Source organism: Lepisosteus platostomus, chromosome 5, assembly GCF_059453375.1.
Source record: "Lepisosteus platostomus isolate fLepPlt1 chromosome 5, fLepPlt1.hap1, whole genome shotgun sequence".
NCBI classification, from domain to species: Eukaryota; Metazoa; Chordata; class Actinopteri; order Semionotiformes; family Lepisosteidae; genus Lepisosteus; species Lepisosteus platostomus.
In genome coordinates this window covers 44,589,748-44,605,991 of record NC_142615.1, presented here as the reverse complement: position 1 = coordinate 44,605,991, position 16,244 = coordinate 44,589,748, and the positions used below count along the sequence as shown (strand labels likewise).

Here is a 16,244-nt window from a genome sequence, read left to right as displayed (position 1 = left end):
TATCGGTTTTTACATTAATCGTTTTTGAATCAAATGTGATCTTTTTAAATGACAGGTGTTTAAACAGAGGATGTCCTAATGTCTGGGACAACGCATTGTGATTTTGTATAAACGCAAATGGTTTCTCATTTAAAAGCCAACAATATTCTTTTTCTCCCTGGCGCTAATAAGCTACCACACATGCGAGCTGTTGTGTGAAAGAAAATTCATATGTCCATAGGAAGGCAGAATAAAATCCAGAACTGTGTTGGTGATATCAATAAACAGGGCTCATGTTCACAACAAAACTTTACTGTATAAAAAGTTAAAATTCGTAAATATATTTTTTTTATTATGCAAAGTGTCTGTTAAACCATTCATGAAGGATTTTTAGACAAAAAAACACACCATTATATGAGAAAATATATTTACTATATCTGCATTTAACTCACTTTTTAACAATTTCAATTTCAAGGCCGATATAAATTGTTGCCCTGCTTTTTTGTCATAAATACACAAGCTTGTTATGTCTTGTGTCAGAAATAAACTGCATGAAATTTGCTAAAGCAACAAAAAGTAAGCGCCACAAAGAAGACAGACATTTGCGTTAATAGTGCAATGTTATCTCGAGCCTTTAAAATTACTTTAAATGCAATTTGTTTTTCTCTGTGGCTCTAAGGCTTTGTCATTTACTGTAGTTATTCAGGAGAACATTATGTTAATCGTATAGATGAAACGTTTAATATATTCAGGTGGGTAGCTAAGTCAGCATGCGTATCTGCAAAGGAACAAGTAATATTGTAGGTTTATTCCATGCTGAAAAGAGAAGAGAGAAAACAAACCTGAAGAAGGTTTCACAGCTGAAACGTTGTGTTTTCTCTCTTCTCTTTTCAGCATGGAATTAACCTATTACTTGTTCCTTTAATATATTGTTCGGTTTGACTCAAAATGCTTTACTACTACAAGAGAGAATTATAGTATGGAGGATGAGACGAATTTATGATTTCTTGGAAGAAAATGTTTTTTCTTTGCATTCTAAATGAATCGAAACTTTAGCGCGACACACAAACCCTTTGTCATTTTTAAAGATATAATATTTTTAAACAGACAGTATAGAAAACGTCTTTTTTTACTAAGCAATTTTGGCCGGGGGCGATGCATTACTAGTAGTGGCGCTGAGGTCACTATGGTGCAGTTGAGCACCGTAAGATTAGGGCCAGTGACGTACAGTAATGTATAACGCATCTGACTGTCTGAAGATCAGCTCCTGCTCTGAGCTCAATAGCAATGCAAAACTGTGCGAAACAAAGCTGGCGAGCAGCTGATCTTGTGCTCAGTAGTCAGTACGGTGCTGAGGGTTCAGTTCTGGCGTTGTTCTAATTAGCACGAAGTGCAACGGCTCTGAATCTGACCATTTCTATGGAAGCCGTTTCCGCCAGGGAGTAAAAATAAAAACACGCTATGGTATCTCAGAATTCCGACTTAGTAACTGAGAATTGCGACTTAAAAACTCAGAATTCCAACTTTATATCTCGTAATTGCGACTTTATAGCTCACATTTGGGACTTCGAAATAACCCATATTTCATTGTCTGTCCTTTTGTTATTGTAACAGATTCGGGTTCCAGGGCTTGTGCCCTCGCCGCTCCCACCCTAGTTCGTGCCTCACTGCATTGGGTCGAACCCAGGCCTTGCAAGCTGAGCTAAAGAAGAGTTTCTTTTTTAAGTAAAAAAGGACATACAATGGAAATATTTAAAAAGTATAAGTTTCAGCTTTTATAATTGTGAATTATTCTGGATGTGAAGTGTCTATTTCTGTATCTTATTTCATATTCTGTCTTCGTTTTTGTATTTCTGGTGTTTAAATAAAAAAAGAATTTAAAAGCCCACCATCCACTATTCCATCCGTGTACTATGGAAGCCTCACTACCGGAAATGGGATTCCATAAAAATTAGTGTAACATTATCATTTCACACCGGTTCTACAGGAATCTACAGCAGAGCCCTGAGTTGACTCCCAGAGTCCCACTGAGCCCATAGAATTCCACATCACCCATCACTCCTACACACAGTCTGCTGAGAGCGCCTGTCCATAAACTACTGGATTGAGTATGGGATCAAATAATTCCCCATTTTCTTAATTCTACATCAAAGGACTGTTAAAGGTCTATTTGAAGGCATCGATTCGTATTCTTAAACCAGATGAACGCCTGGAATAAGTTAATATGACTTATAAATAGTCATGCTACAATACTCCAGTTGAAGGCACGCTTCTAGCTTTGTGGTACTCTGGTGCGTCACAAATTTATGTTTGAATTTCTGTGGATGAACTACTATAGGTGTACCCTCGCTCACTTTCTTTAGCAACAGTCGTTGCTCTTCATCTGAGTGATGTATTTGCCTGTTTTTCAGTTCACTTCCCTGCAAGGAATATTTACCTCAGAGCTCTCTTTCACAGACTGCAGGCGCTATGTTTGTTAACAGGTATTATAGTGATGACATCTTTCTGTATGATCAGGACAGGAGCTGCAAGTCCACTGTGTTGTGGCTGCAGTACAATTTTAGCTTATTATTATAATACTTTTTAACAGCGACAGATTCTTAAGATCACGAGGTGTTTACGATATTATTTCAGTATTAAGCTGTTACTACATTCGGAACTGTCCCATAGGATTCAGTGTTCCATTAGTTTGGCACTAAACTGCTTAGTCTATTGCAGGAATTGTACTTAGTCCTGTCCTGTAGTGTCCTCTAGAGAGCAGCAGCTGTTTCCTTGGGCTCATTGCAATTGGGAACATTGTGATTACTGAGCAGGGGACTAAAGTCAGCAGACGAGCGAGTTGCAAATCGGTATTAATCTGGCGTACAGAGCTGCATGCTAATCTCTGGATCATCTCCAGTTAATGTGATGCTGTTCTTACCTTGCAATTGACCCAATCTGACTACTGGCACCAACAACCCTGTTATTACAAATAAACTTCTTGTGTACCTACCGTGATACATAAGTTTGGTGGAGAGGTTTGGCAGCCCATATTCAGTCGAAGGTGTGTGTGCAGATCACTGTGATATACAGGCATCAACAAACTGACATACAATATTAAATGTTTAACTGATAAAACCCAAATTAACCAAACCTGTATAAATTAGTGGTGGAAAGGAGTCTTTTTATATAGCAAAAGGTCTCTGAGCCTTTGGTAAGAACGATGGGTATATAACCCATTGTTCTCAATATTAGAAATGAATCCTTGAGCACTGCTGTTGTACCAACGGTCCTCAAAAGTGCTGCCATTACCCCCGTCCCATAAAAGCCTAACATTACCCTTTCTTGCATAAACTGTAGAACATGCCTTCACATTTCAGTTGCAGTTTAATCTATTATCACCCTACTCCCCACTTCATAACCTTCAATCTTATAATTCTGGTCTCCTAACTGTCCCCCAAGTCTGTCTACACTGTATGGGTGACAGGGCCTTCTCCTGTTATGCCCCCAAGCTCTGGAACTCTCTGTCCAAGGCTACCAGGGTCACCTTCCCTAAAATCATTCAAAAAGAGCCTTTACTGAACTGGTTCTATTCTTTACCCCTCTGCTTCTACTTTTCTTAGTACTGCCATCCATGGTTTCCTCTGTCTATTGGAATTTTTTTATCCTCTGTATTCTTATTGTAATTCTGTCAAGTGCTTGGAGAAGCCACCTTCGGAAGCACTATATAAAATAGTTTATTCTAAATCCTTGAAACTTTAATAGGGCACTGCAGTAGGGCTAAAAATTGACAGTGTTAGTGGGACAGCAGGATTTGTGCAAATTATAGGTAGTCACAAAGGAAGACTAGGATTCACTTGTTATTCATGACTGGGACACTGAAACAGTGGAGAGGCTTTGTGTAGTAAGCGTTCAGTCTCAATCTACACAGTCTGTGCTGCTGGTAGAGGTGGTTGTGAACACCTGTCTTCCGGATCAAGTGCTGGGACCTCCAGTCTCAATCCTAATACTTCTCATGACTGTCCACTACCACTGCTGTGAAACCAACACCCCTAAGATGAGACCTCTGTGATTCTAACTGTACCATTATTCACTGATGTTTGCACACCAGTATTGTTCCTCTGCTAAGGAAGGGAAGGCCTACTTTACACAAGCCCCTGTTGACAATTCCTTCCTTGTGTTTCTTTTAGTCAGTTTGTGCAGCCTAGAATAGGACACCTGATCTCACTCTTACTGGGCACTACAGTAGCAACTCACACTCCATAAGCACTACCCCTCTTGGAAATGGGAGGATTTCCAGTATATTGAACACCTCTGTCTCTCCCACAGTAAAAAAAAAAAAAGTCACACTGCCCTGCCCAAGGAATAGTGCGGCCGTCTTCCCCCAGTACAATGCTTTATTACTCCAGACATTTTCAGTCCTCATTGGCAGCAATACGGGAAGCATTCTTGAAAGGGGAACCCCCACAAATACTTTCATTGATTAATGGGTCTCACTTCCCTTGAATTCCTCCACCCCATTCAAACCTATAAACCATAAAGAAACAAGGGCAGGCAGAAGGGTCTTTCACAGCTTTATTGAGATGTTGCCATTACAAGGCAAGTGGAGGCAGGAGAGTCAGAAGGGCCAGGCTGGAGCCTTCATTCAGGCACCTGGGGAGGAAGAAGGAGAACAATCCAGCTGAACTGCAGGACACCCACCCCTACAGGAGCTCCTCCTGCCAGACCCTACCTGTCCACTGGCCAACATCTCCAAAGTCCTCTGCTCCCTCCACATCCTCACTGGAGCTCTGAGGGTCCCCCTCCTCATCCTCAGTCCAGTCAGCTCCCACATCCAGAGGAGCTTCTACTGGTGCCACAGCCACCTGACTGCTGGTCACCAGGCTCCTGGTACCTGTGGAGAAGTAACACCCGGGAGTGAGGGATCTGCTATACCCAGAGACCCACAGTCTGCTCATCTAAACAGTCCCTTTGTCCAGCACGGGATCATTCCTCAGTTGTCCAAGCATGGTTGTCTCTTGGGCAGAGATGCATCCACAAGGGATAGAGAACCAGACCCACCTTCATTCCGGCTGCCAGCACACCTGGACTCACAGCAGGCACAGACCTCATGGTCACCATACAGCTCCTCCCACCTGGAGGAGAGGAGGACAGGTGAGGCCTCCACCTGGCATGTCCCAGAGCACCCTCAGCAGGCTCCTTGCAGAAGTACCTCTTTGCCTTCTTGTTGTAGGTGCAGGACTTGGTCCCTGGTGTTGCTTTAGCAGGAGCCACAGCCATGACACAGTGCATGTACAGCTCAGTCACTTCATGCTGCAAGAGGGAAGGTCACAGCATTAAGGGATCAAGGCCAATAGAGGGACAGAGAAGGACCTTCTGCCATCTGTGAAGGCAAGCTGGCAGCTCTAGGCACTACAGCTGCCACAGTCTGGTTCACATCTAGATCATGGATGGAAAAGCAGACCATGGATCAGTAGAGCAAGAAGGCTGAGCAGCACCTTCCTGGACAGCTTCTTCTGGAAGAGGAAGGCATCAATTGTGAAGCGGAGCACATCCTTCTGCTTGGAGGGGACAAACCTGGACAGGCAGCCATCTACCTTGCTGTCCACCATGCACCTGGGGACAAGGACAAGGATGAACCCCTGCAGGCTCTCGGGGCTCCTGCCCACCTCTCCTCCCAGAAGGGGCCGTACCCCAAGTTGTCGATCACAGGGAAACGGGGCTGGGAGTGCTGGTCCGGTTTCTCCGTTACGTAACACGAGTGGATGTACAGCCTCTGCTCCACTGTGGCAAAGTAGGCAGTGGCCTGGAAGTACATGGGCTGACCCAGGAAGTACTTATCCTTAGGAGAGAGCCAGACCCAGTGGGCTGGAGAGAGAGGCAGCATTACACCTGCACACAGCACCCCCTGCAGGCAGGAGGAGCCACTCGCTCAAGGAGCTTACAGTTGGTGGTGAGCAGCACAAAGCTGTGCTTGTTCTTCAGGTCCTTGAAGAAGGTCCTTCTCCTGGCCCACGTGGGGACATAGCCAACCTTGTAGGAGTAGTGGAACCTGCAGGACAGAGGGGATGAGGGGCTTCTGGACACTTTCCCAGCGGCTTCTCAGCAGCAGCAGAGCCCTGCCTACCTGTTGTAGGAGCACTTGACCGGCACAGAGAAGGGAATGAAGCGATGCACAGGTGCACTGGAGGAGGGCGGGGCATAGCGGAGAGTGTTGGAGTACACCAGGCGGCCCTGGACAACCTGCAGGGTCACAGAGGAAGGGATATTCCCAGGCAAGGCAACCTCGACACTAGCTCTACAGCTCACATCGATACACTGCATGTAGATGAAGACCCGCTTACCAATCGCTCGGTTCCGCACTCGTGAAGCCCGTAGATGAAGTAGAAGTAACTGCGTGTGGTTCGGCTGACGCTGCAGTTTCCCAAGGTCACCTCCGATGGCCGACAGCTGAAGCCGAACAGGAGCCGACTGACCCTCACGTACATCCTGCTGGAGTCGCACCACACAGCCACTCCTCGGGTGCCCCTGATGGCCGGGCGAGCCTGCTGCCGCCCTCGCTGGGGAGGAAACAGGACGCTCTTGATGTAGGCGGTCAAAAATCTGCCTGCACATTTGATTATTGTCATTTCATTTAGAAAAAGTTCAATATTGATCATAACTAAAGAAAATAATGATCACGAACAAAAAAGGGATAAAGATGCCAGTCGATCTTGAATCACAGCTGGGTGACTTGGGCTTCTGTTTTGATATGGTTGTATGAGAAACAGGAGGAATCGCCAATCTCCTATAGAACATGAGTTGAATCAGGAGTGAGACATTTCGTATACTCGTGCATATGTCAACGCCTGACCTACATCGTAAAACTAAATTAAAAACTAACATTAAGTTGTCAGAGTCATTCATTTATATACAAACAAGAGAGAGACCAAGTAATAATTCTACATTAGTTCAGGTGGGTAAACCTGAACTAACAAACCTATTAATAATTCTACATTAACGTGTCCTACACTGATCAGATTAATTGAAATGATCTGATTCATAGCATGTGCAGTTCGTGCTAATTACAACAACGCCAGTTCTGAACCCTCATCACCGAACCGAGCACAAGTTCAGCTGTTCTCCAGCTGTGTTACGCATGGTTTTTCATTGCAATTGAGTTCAGAGCAGGAGCTGATCTCCAGACAGTATAGTGTTAAGTTGTCTGCAGCCTCATGCGAATTTCGACAACTTACCCAAAGTGTTTTCTATAGCTTTCGGGTGCAGTTCAATTATATAAAAGAATGTAAGTGGTATAAACACAACAAGCCAGATGGCAGTCGAACCTATAGTCTTCTGATGCAAAGGCTGACACGTTATTCATTACGCCACTGACGCTGCTATTGTAGTGCTAAAAAAACTACATTTTTTCTACATTTTTGTCTTTTTAAAAATCACTCTAAAAAAGACAAAGGGTTTGTGTGTCTCGCTAAAATTCCGCTTCATTTCGAATGCAAATAAAAACCGTTTTGTTCCAAGAAATCATAAATTTGTCACATCCTTCATACTATACTTCTCTCTTGTATTAGTAAAGCATTTTGATTTAAACTGAACAATATATGAAAGGTTTCATCTATACACTTACACATAATAAGTATACGAATAAGTACTCGGAAGAAGCCGCAGCTCAGGTATTAAAGAGATTTGAAATCGGATCGAAGGATTTAGAGTCCAGACTGCAAACCATCAGCTGACACAGATCTTTTATAGAACCGTTTTGATTTTCTCTACTTTGTCCCCGTGACGTCATTGTCCTGCTTGCAGCCGAGCCCGACACACGGTACCATCTGGTTTCTGTCGCTGGGCACTCACCCTGCGGTCTGTGTGGTTCCTAATGCCCCAGTATAATGACGGGGATACTAAACTGTAAACAGGCGCCGTCCTTCTGAGATGTAAAACCGAGGTCCTGACTCTCTGTGGTCATCCAGGTGGATGCTGCTCATTGGTGGTGGTGGAGGGGGAGTTCCCCTTACCTGTAAAGCGCATTGAGTGGAGTGTCCAGAAAAGCGCTGTATAAGTGTAAGCAATAATTATTATTATTATTAGCATTCTTATGTAAAATGCAATAAAAATTATATCAAATGTCAAATATCAAAATTAGATTCAAAATCGATTAATGTAAAACCTGATAAAGCTAATGCTTTTTTCAGGGCTATATCTGCTTTTTTTTAAAGAGAAGTCTGTCGCGATTGTGAAAGTTAGAGAAAATGTACCAGCGGGTGCCTTCATATCTCCAGCTTCAGTCCCGCCTGTAGCTTTGAAAAGGTTAAAAGCCCCCGAGTGGTCTCTCTTTAGTCGAAGGAATTGCTGGAGCAGTAGGACGCAGAGCACCATCCAGCAGCTATAGACAGTGCTCGGCGAAGAGCTGATTCTGTTTTCAGCACAGGGAGTGAGAATGAGCTCAGTCTGGTTCTCAGCAGAATTCATCCTGGTTTGGTTGCTGTGCGTCTGAGGCTCTTTGGATCACAACGTGAAAAAAAAAGAAACAATTGCTCCCATCGTGTGACTTCCACGAGAGGAAGGGAAGATATCACTTTAGAAAATCCGAACTGAATACTTGGATCCGGTGCCTCAATTTTTATCAAATTATTAAATAAATAAATAATAATAAATAAATTAATAATTATTAAAATATCATATTGTGTTTCTGCAACATTTAGTGCACAGTACGCCATTTTTATCTAAAAATAAAACAACAGTCACAACGAGAACTTTACACGCAGTCTGGGGTATATTCCCTTTTTATATTTTTGCCACTTTATATCGAAACTGTTATTCTCCCAAAAGTGCAGTAGTAGCTTGTACTTGATAAAAATGTACAATTCACCGCTGGCATAAACAGATGTGTGCTGTGCCTGTCTTTGTAAGCATTTGTTTAAAAAATAAGTTCACAATACGATAAAAACACAGAAAGCACAAACTTAATAATATGATACTTAAACGATATAAAATCAATACCAAATCATAAAGCCAATTAAGTACCTAACATTTGAAAACAGAGAACACCTTTAATCTACAAAAAATGTGACATTTGTATCTACTTTTGAATTACAAAGCAGACAGAGTAGTCCTTGAATTCAAAGATCAGATCTTGGCCAAAACAAGACAATCAGACGTGAGCTGAATTCGGAACAATAGCCTCTGCTTCGTCGTTTATTGAGCTTTTGATCAACGTCTGAGTGAAAAAGTTTCGCTGTTTTAACTCTTTGATTAAAGTACACAAAAAGCACCTTTCTTCAAGCCATCAACCTAAGGATCCACAGCTGTTTCCACTACAATCCTCCCCTCTACCAACTGAGCTATCGAAGGGATGTTAGGAGTTGCTCTCTGGCACATACTGCCGAATGTAGTGAACTGTTCCGGGTGATTTAAATCCCAGTTTGACATCAACTTTCCAACTTGTTTCCTTAGTCTTGTTTACCTTGAATATAAGCCATGAACCAGGATTCTACTGTATAAACTTCCGGGGATATTACAACATGTTTGATGGGGCATCAATCATTCCAGGCGGAAATTGACTGCTTTTTTTCCTCGAGGGATCATATTAAACATTTCATTAGGATCGGGAGGAGGATCGCCATGAGACACAAAACAAACAGTTTATTTTTGTCTTTATTAGAAAGTAGCGTTTGTACTACATTATTTATATTTTTGTGGAAATATAGAGGTTGTAAATTTTAAAATTTATATTTGAATCAAACTGTGGTTTTGAGTTAAATATTAGCGTGTTCATGTAATTAGTTTGTGTTTGTCATTACTATATATAAATTGCCATGTTACTAGAATTTGTAGTTTACTAGTTGTGTTTTTTATGATTATTCATATTATTATTTAGGTAACTGTATCCTAGAGCTAAAAAAATATATATTCCAAGTTGATAAATGTATGTAACAGTTTTTCCCGTGTTTATAAATCATAAGTATGGTAACCACGGCGACAGGCGCCACGTCAGTGTGTGCGTCTAGGTGTCTCGCGTTCGTCACAAAGAGCGATGTGACGTCATGGGTAGCAACAAATACTAATACTAGTGTATTCATACAACTTCATTCAGTACAACTGGTAGTTTTAATGCTAGTGTTCATGTGAGTATTAATGATGATAGCGCTACTGATAGTTTAGTTTTAATGTTCATATTCATGTTAATATCAATTATAATTATAGTGTTACTGTTAGAGTATTAACAGTAGTAGTAGTGTTAGTTTTAATAATAGCATTACTGTTATTATAAGTAGTGTTGTAACAGAACGAATAAGGTTCTTGATCCCGAGATGAAGTAAAACAGATGAGTTTATTGCATGCAAGGAACAATAAAGCCGAAGTCTTGTTTCCCGCAAGAAACAACAAAACCGAAGTATTGTTCAACGTACTGTTACAAACTTTTGGGTTATATAGTGTTTTCTTCTCCGTTTCTGACGTCACTCGGTCTGATGGTAAAGAGGGGGGTTCATGGTATTTGGCCAGTTTACGATATTCTGGACAAATGGTCAGTTTAACATTACACCCAGGGGGGTTCCTAGCTTGCATCTGCAATCCTTATCAGTTAACCCCCTTTCCTGCCATAAACCCCAGCTTGTGACTTAGAAGTCTAAACCCTCTACAGAAAGGATTAAATTCAAACCCCCGTCTTCACATCTTTCTTCAGTAGTTTGTGACAGTGTTAGTGATAATGATAGTGTATGTCTTAGTGATAGTGTTACTGTTGTAATATGAGTGGTATTTGTGTTAATGTTAGTTATCGTGTATCGTGTAGATACTGGACAGATAGCCAGATAGTACACGTGTAGTTATCGTGTATCTGTAGATACTGGACAGATAGCCCTCCTGCACATCAAACAGTCCGAGTGTTAGTGTCAGTTAGTGTTTACTGACCGTTGACAATGTACAACTATTTTTTAGGTTGCAAGTTAAGTAAGCGAAAGTGTTCAAAAATTTCAGAGTTTCAGAAGTGGGTATTGAGTCTCCTATAGAGATCAGAGATGAATTGAGGCATGTGGGAAGGTGTACAAAACCATTGGACTACCAGTTCTACATCAAGAGGCTGAGCACAGTGGAAGAGTTCTGTACATGCAAGCGAGTCCCTGTTGCTTGTATGATATTATATTCTCTCTGTGGTGTAGAAAATATTCACTACTAGTATTCTTGGTTACAAATAGGTCATAATATGACAGCCTACATCTGATTAATATGATCCATCTCTGGCATACTTTCTTTTTTTTAGTTTATGATGTATAATCTTGCTTATCTTTTAATGCCAAAATAAAGTGTTTTAAAAAAGCTCCATGTGGTCACTTTGTAATCTAAGGCTGAGCAAGTACTGCAGAAAAGTGCAGTTAATATGTGAAAATGTGTTCATTCCATTGAATGGTCATGTGTAAAGTGTATCTCTGATTAGTTGATTAATGAAGACCCAGTAGTAAAAATAGCTTCTAATATTATTTCTAATATAATATTATTTCCAAATAAACCAGCTTTGGAGAGTAGGTGGAAGTGATGTCAGAGTGTGTTTGCAGTGTTGTCAAGGTATAGCTTATTGATTTTTAAGATATTTTTACATTAAATTTTTACTTTGATCAAGTTTAAATATCCACAAAATTTAGCTTATAGATACCTACTGTATGTGTTAACCACTTAATTTGCAAGGTGTAAAACTACAAACATTTCTTTTAAAATATAAGGATTACAGTAGTACATTTGATCCTAAATATTTGAGTAAATAAATATTGAGTGGAAACTTACTTGAAAAATGTCTAAGCTCAGTGAGAATTTGGTTTTCAGACTTATGACAAATTAACTGATGATGGAATTCAACTTCGCTGGCACAAGCCGGAAAGATCAATGACAAAAGAAGTGCCTGGGAGACACAAATCTTTCTAGAGCAATTTAAGGTACTCTTATTCTATCTTGTACTTTCAAACTTTGGGTACTCTTTACTTAGGACAGACTTAATTGCTCAATTACTATGATGCAAGCTAAACTTAATACATTGATTAAGCTGTGAGCTTTGTAAACCTTAATGGTTCTTTTTTGAGATTATATTCAAGAAGAGATTAATCATCATTTATCTGTGCACTAATATTCTAAAATTTTCTCCTAGCTGTGGTGCTGAAGTCCCATCCAACAGCAACAGAAAAAGAAATAAAGGAGCTGTAATCATAGCCGGCCCAGGGACGCCAAATATGTAACGTTGCCATAGCCAAAATGTAAATGTAGTGGCTCTCTGAAGGCACCAGTTCTGTAGGGTTTGGGCATTTACTGAGACAATTATTAATTGTAGCAGTAAATCACAAAGTTGATTCTTTTGATGGCTTTAGAATCCAACCATGCGACATAACTCAAACAACGCACACACACAGGTACTAATACACGAGGATACATTTATTAATACATAGAATATGCATATAAAACTAACAGATCTTATCGAGAGGGTTATCAGAATACAAAAGGTATATATTCAGTCAGTTACGAAGTGTTACATATATCAAGAGGACATACGTTCAGTATATCATTCATTAAGACCGTTTCGTAAATGAACTTGGTTATAACTTCTACATTAGATACTCAAAACAAGTACAGAACTCTTAGGAATTAAATTGATATCAACTGGTTGGGATAACAATTGAATTCTCGAGCTGCAATGAATTGAAGTTGAATACTCATCCAATCTCTGGGGATTCAGATCCCCAAAAGAAACAGTTGCAGGCTGTTGCTGTCCAATCCACGCTCTCTGGCTCTGTGCCAGGCTGTGCTGTGCGGCTTGCGACGGTGCGCTGCTGATGCTCACTGACCGGCTACTTAGTGTTGGATTTAACTAGCAAAGTTTGTGCACAGGAGAAAAGATGACTGTGGGTCCCAGCAAGTCAGGAAGAGGACCGGTTCATTCCTGATGAAGAGCTAGTTCTGAATAGTGATTCAGCTGTCCACAGTTCAGACCTGTTCACGAGGCTTGCTGCTGGTGCTCACCTCGGGTGGATCCTCTGGTTACTCTCTGGCAACCTCCACTCTAGACTCTTAGAACAAAGGAAAGTTCTGGCACTCGGACACACTGGCCGTTCCGTGGTTGTCCAGGCTGAGTCTCAGGATGGTCAGGAGGCGCGCTGCGAGAATGTCCTGCCCTTGGGAGCCTTCTGCTTCTGGGCCGTCCTGCCCTGGAATTCTCCTTTGAATTCCCTTTAGAAAAGTCTCAGAAGTCTCTCCAGAATCTCACTGAATCTTCCAGGCTCTCTGTGTTGCCTGTTTTTACCTGGAGGAACTTCAGCTCTTTGATTGGCTGAAAGTTCCATGGGCATCAGAGTCCCACGTTGGTTACTCGGCCCTACCAGTCCCTGATTGGTTGATCAAGGTGAGATATGAGTCACTTACTCCTGACACTTAGGAATGCAGTCCAGATGTCCATCTGGCACTCCCTAGACAGATAGGCGCCAATGGATGACCATTGATCATGATAGCCAGGCTTAGCTAAGTGCATCCCCCTTTGGGAGCTGTCCTTATCAAAGGAAACCTTAAATCAGCCTGCATGAATAGTTTCTCTGTGGCTGCACCACAGAGATGAACAGAGAAATGGAGCCTCATTTGGGAAGGCTCAGAACACTTAATTCTTTCTTATTAATAAGCCTCGCCGCTACAGAGCACACAATGCATATGCAAGGCAGGGGGCCTAGAAGTTTGGACACTGAAGATGATAAATTGCTGGTTCTAACTGTTAGGACAATTAGACAGGGCTTTTCAAATGGTGAACAGCAAAAATCATCTTAACTTCACATTGTAATATTTTTTTCTTTGAGATATAGAACTTGTAAATTTTGAAACTTATATTTGAATCGAAGTGTGTTTTTGAGTTAAATATTAGCGTGTTCATGTAATTAGTTTGTGTTTGTCTCTCTATATATATATTGCCATGTCACTAGTATTTGTAGCTGAAGTTTACAAGTTGTGTTTTTTATGATGATTAGCCATATGTTGATTACAATATTGTATATAATGTATAATTTGAACTACATATTTCTCAGGTGTGAATGATTGTAAATTTTCAGAATAAATTTCTAAACCAAATCACTGGCTTGATTTAGTAGTTTCTACACCTGTAAAACCTATCTTTGATGCATAATAGATCTTTAACCATATATCTATAATAGTCATCTAAATTTATCCGTATAATAGAATTCCAACCATTTAAGTATAATGAACATATAATCATAGACGTATAATTGACGTATAACAATAGACGTATATTAGAATTTCATTCTAGACCAATTACAGACCACATTTATACATCTAAGGTATATGTTTAAAAGACATATATTATACATCTTTTGCCCACTGGGAAAATGGAAGAATTCTGCCAGCGCCGTAGCTGAGTTGGTTTAAGTACCTGTCTCGATAACTGGAGATCCTGGCTCCACATCCCAGCTGTGCCTTTCTTCCTGTCTTTTTGTGCAGAAAGTACCATTTTGGACAACCGCATAGGGCTTGATTTAGTTTAATGCATGAATGCATTTCCTTTCTTCAACAATTTGTTTTTCAAGAAATTCATACAGCTTGTGAAAAATGAAATTTAATTCTTGGCTATCAGAGCAGAAGGAATATTGCCGACTGGCAAGAAAATGCAAGCAATGTTTATTTTTTGACCGGAAAGGTGCGAATGGAGGCAAACCTCTCTCATCAGTCTCTGTGGCACAATCGGCGAGCGCGTTTGTCTGTTAACTGAAAGGTTGGTGGTTCAAGCCCACCCAGGGACGATCTTCTTATTATTGTCAATGTAAACACTGCCTCCGCTAAAGCCGAAACCTTAACCCTCTTTATATTTGCCGAAAATGCGAGTCTTTTGCCCGTGTCCAACAACAACACTTGAGACCGGGGAAGTCCAGTAGTGATCAACACCGCAACTCCCCAGACAACCATATTCACCCATGGGAAAGTATCTTTGAAGGGCTGGCGGGAGATATCATTTATACTCCTGTTGCGTCCTCTGCTAAAATAGTTTAGAAATACAACGCGGATTTGTTTGAGAATTTGACAAGCATTGTTACGTTAGCACTGTGAAGTTGGATGTTGATATTTTGATATATTTACCTTCATTTTAACATTAATATAAACATAAATGCTGTACAATCTACGCTGTACAGTAAAACACAGGTATATTTTGAGTCTCGTGCTGATCGTCCTGTGGATCCAAAAGAAAATGTTAAAGCTGATACATTTTCGATTGTAATTTGCATCTAGCTACAACGTCCCTGGATAAGAGATTTTATTAGGTGCGTGCAATCGGTATCTTTTACTTTATGTATGGTAGTGGAAATAGTTTTAAAAATGTTTTCTAAAGAAGATTGTATTGCCAGGACCTGCCTTTAGCGCTCAGTAGCGATGACGCTGTTGATATAGATGGAGAAGAAATGTAAGATGAATTGATGATCTAAGCTAAAATAGCCCTAACACGCCTCCTGTAACAGTGTTTGTATTAATAGCAAGTAATATATTTTTTCAAACCCGAATGTTGCTTTTGCATTAAGTGTTATGTAACCATTAGCGGTTTCGGTAGCTTCTGAAGAGCGCACTTTTCCAAACTGAAGCCTATAAGAACATTATCCAAGACACACCATGGCCCAGAATCGTGCATCGGGACAAAGATTAACATCCATTGAAAGAGTAGGCAAGTATTAAAACAAAACCATAACTTCTTGACTTCCAATCTTTTTCCTGGTTCAGGCCATGTAAAATGACATATTCAGTGGACTCATGCCGAGGTTGTGAGTTTAAGCCTCACCTGGAGCAGCCTGGTTTTCTGTCTTGACAGGTAAACAGTGTTTTGTGTTATTTGCTAAATGGAGAGAGGATTCTGTGTTAATTGTGCTCCTCCTGGGAGAGGTCAAGATGAGAAGTTCACCAGGCTGGTGGTAAATATCCTGTCCAGGAATATCGGGGCTGTAGGGGGTCAGATCTATAGATGTAGTAAACACATTAGTGGAGACGGTGTGTCTGCTCTCCGTGAGAGAGCCGGGCGGGAAGAATAATCTGTGGTCTGGGAAGAAGAGACCCTCGTTGGAAGAGCGGCGCTCCTCACAGGAGAGAATGAAAACAATCTTTTTAAGGGACGCTGATTTTTCTCTTTGGGTGAATTAAAAGCACTTGTCGCAAGTGACCTCGTGGCGCAACGGTAGCGCGTCCGACTCCAGATCGGAAGGTTGCGTGTTCAAATCATGTCGAGGTCAACTGATGTGTTTGCAGGTGCTGCTGGTGCCGAACCTGGAATT

The 16,244-nt window shown here is 41.1% G+C and overlaps 1 protein-coding gene and 1 non-coding gene across 2 annotated transcripts; one reads left to right on the top strand and one right to left on the bottom strand.

The window, feature by feature from the left end:
- Positions 1-4,951: 4,951 nt before the first annotated feature.
- Positions 4,952-6,587, bottom strand: LOC148667025 (zona pellucida sperm-binding protein 3-like). Its single transcript, XM_088630983.1, has 7 exons — positions 6,303-6,587; positions 6,086-6,201; positions 5,904-6,010; positions 5,652-5,826; positions 5,457-5,574; positions 5,171-5,271; positions 4,952-5,093 (listed from the first exon to the last, which is right to left on the bottom strand). Exons 1-7 carry the CDS (start codon positions 6,585-6,587, stop codon positions 4,952-4,954), a joined length of 1,044 nt encoding a protein of 347 aa, XP_088487109.1.
- Positions 6,588-16,130: 9,543 nt separating this feature from the next.
- trnaw-cca (transfer RNA tryptophan (anticodon CCA)) lies at positions 16,131-16,202 on the top strand. Its single transcript has one exon. It is a non-coding gene; the product is annotated as a tRNA-Trp (tRNA).
- Positions 16,203-16,244: the final 42 nt, after the last annotated feature.

Bases quoted from the DNA above. Each gene is read 5' to 3' on its own strand.
- LOC148667025 (XM_088630983.1), bottom strand. From the start codon at position 6,587: ATGACAATAATCAAATGTGCAGGCAGATTTTTGACCGCCTACATCAAG. The intron at 6,202-6,302 runs GTAAGCGGGTCT...GTGACCCTGCAG, and splicing joins AGTGCGGAACCGAGCGATTG to GTTGTCCAGGGCCGCCTGGT. The intron at 5,827-5,903 runs GTAAGCTCCTTG...CTCTCTCTCCAG, and splicing joins TGTGCTGCTCACCACCAACT to CCCACTGGGTCTGGCTCTCT.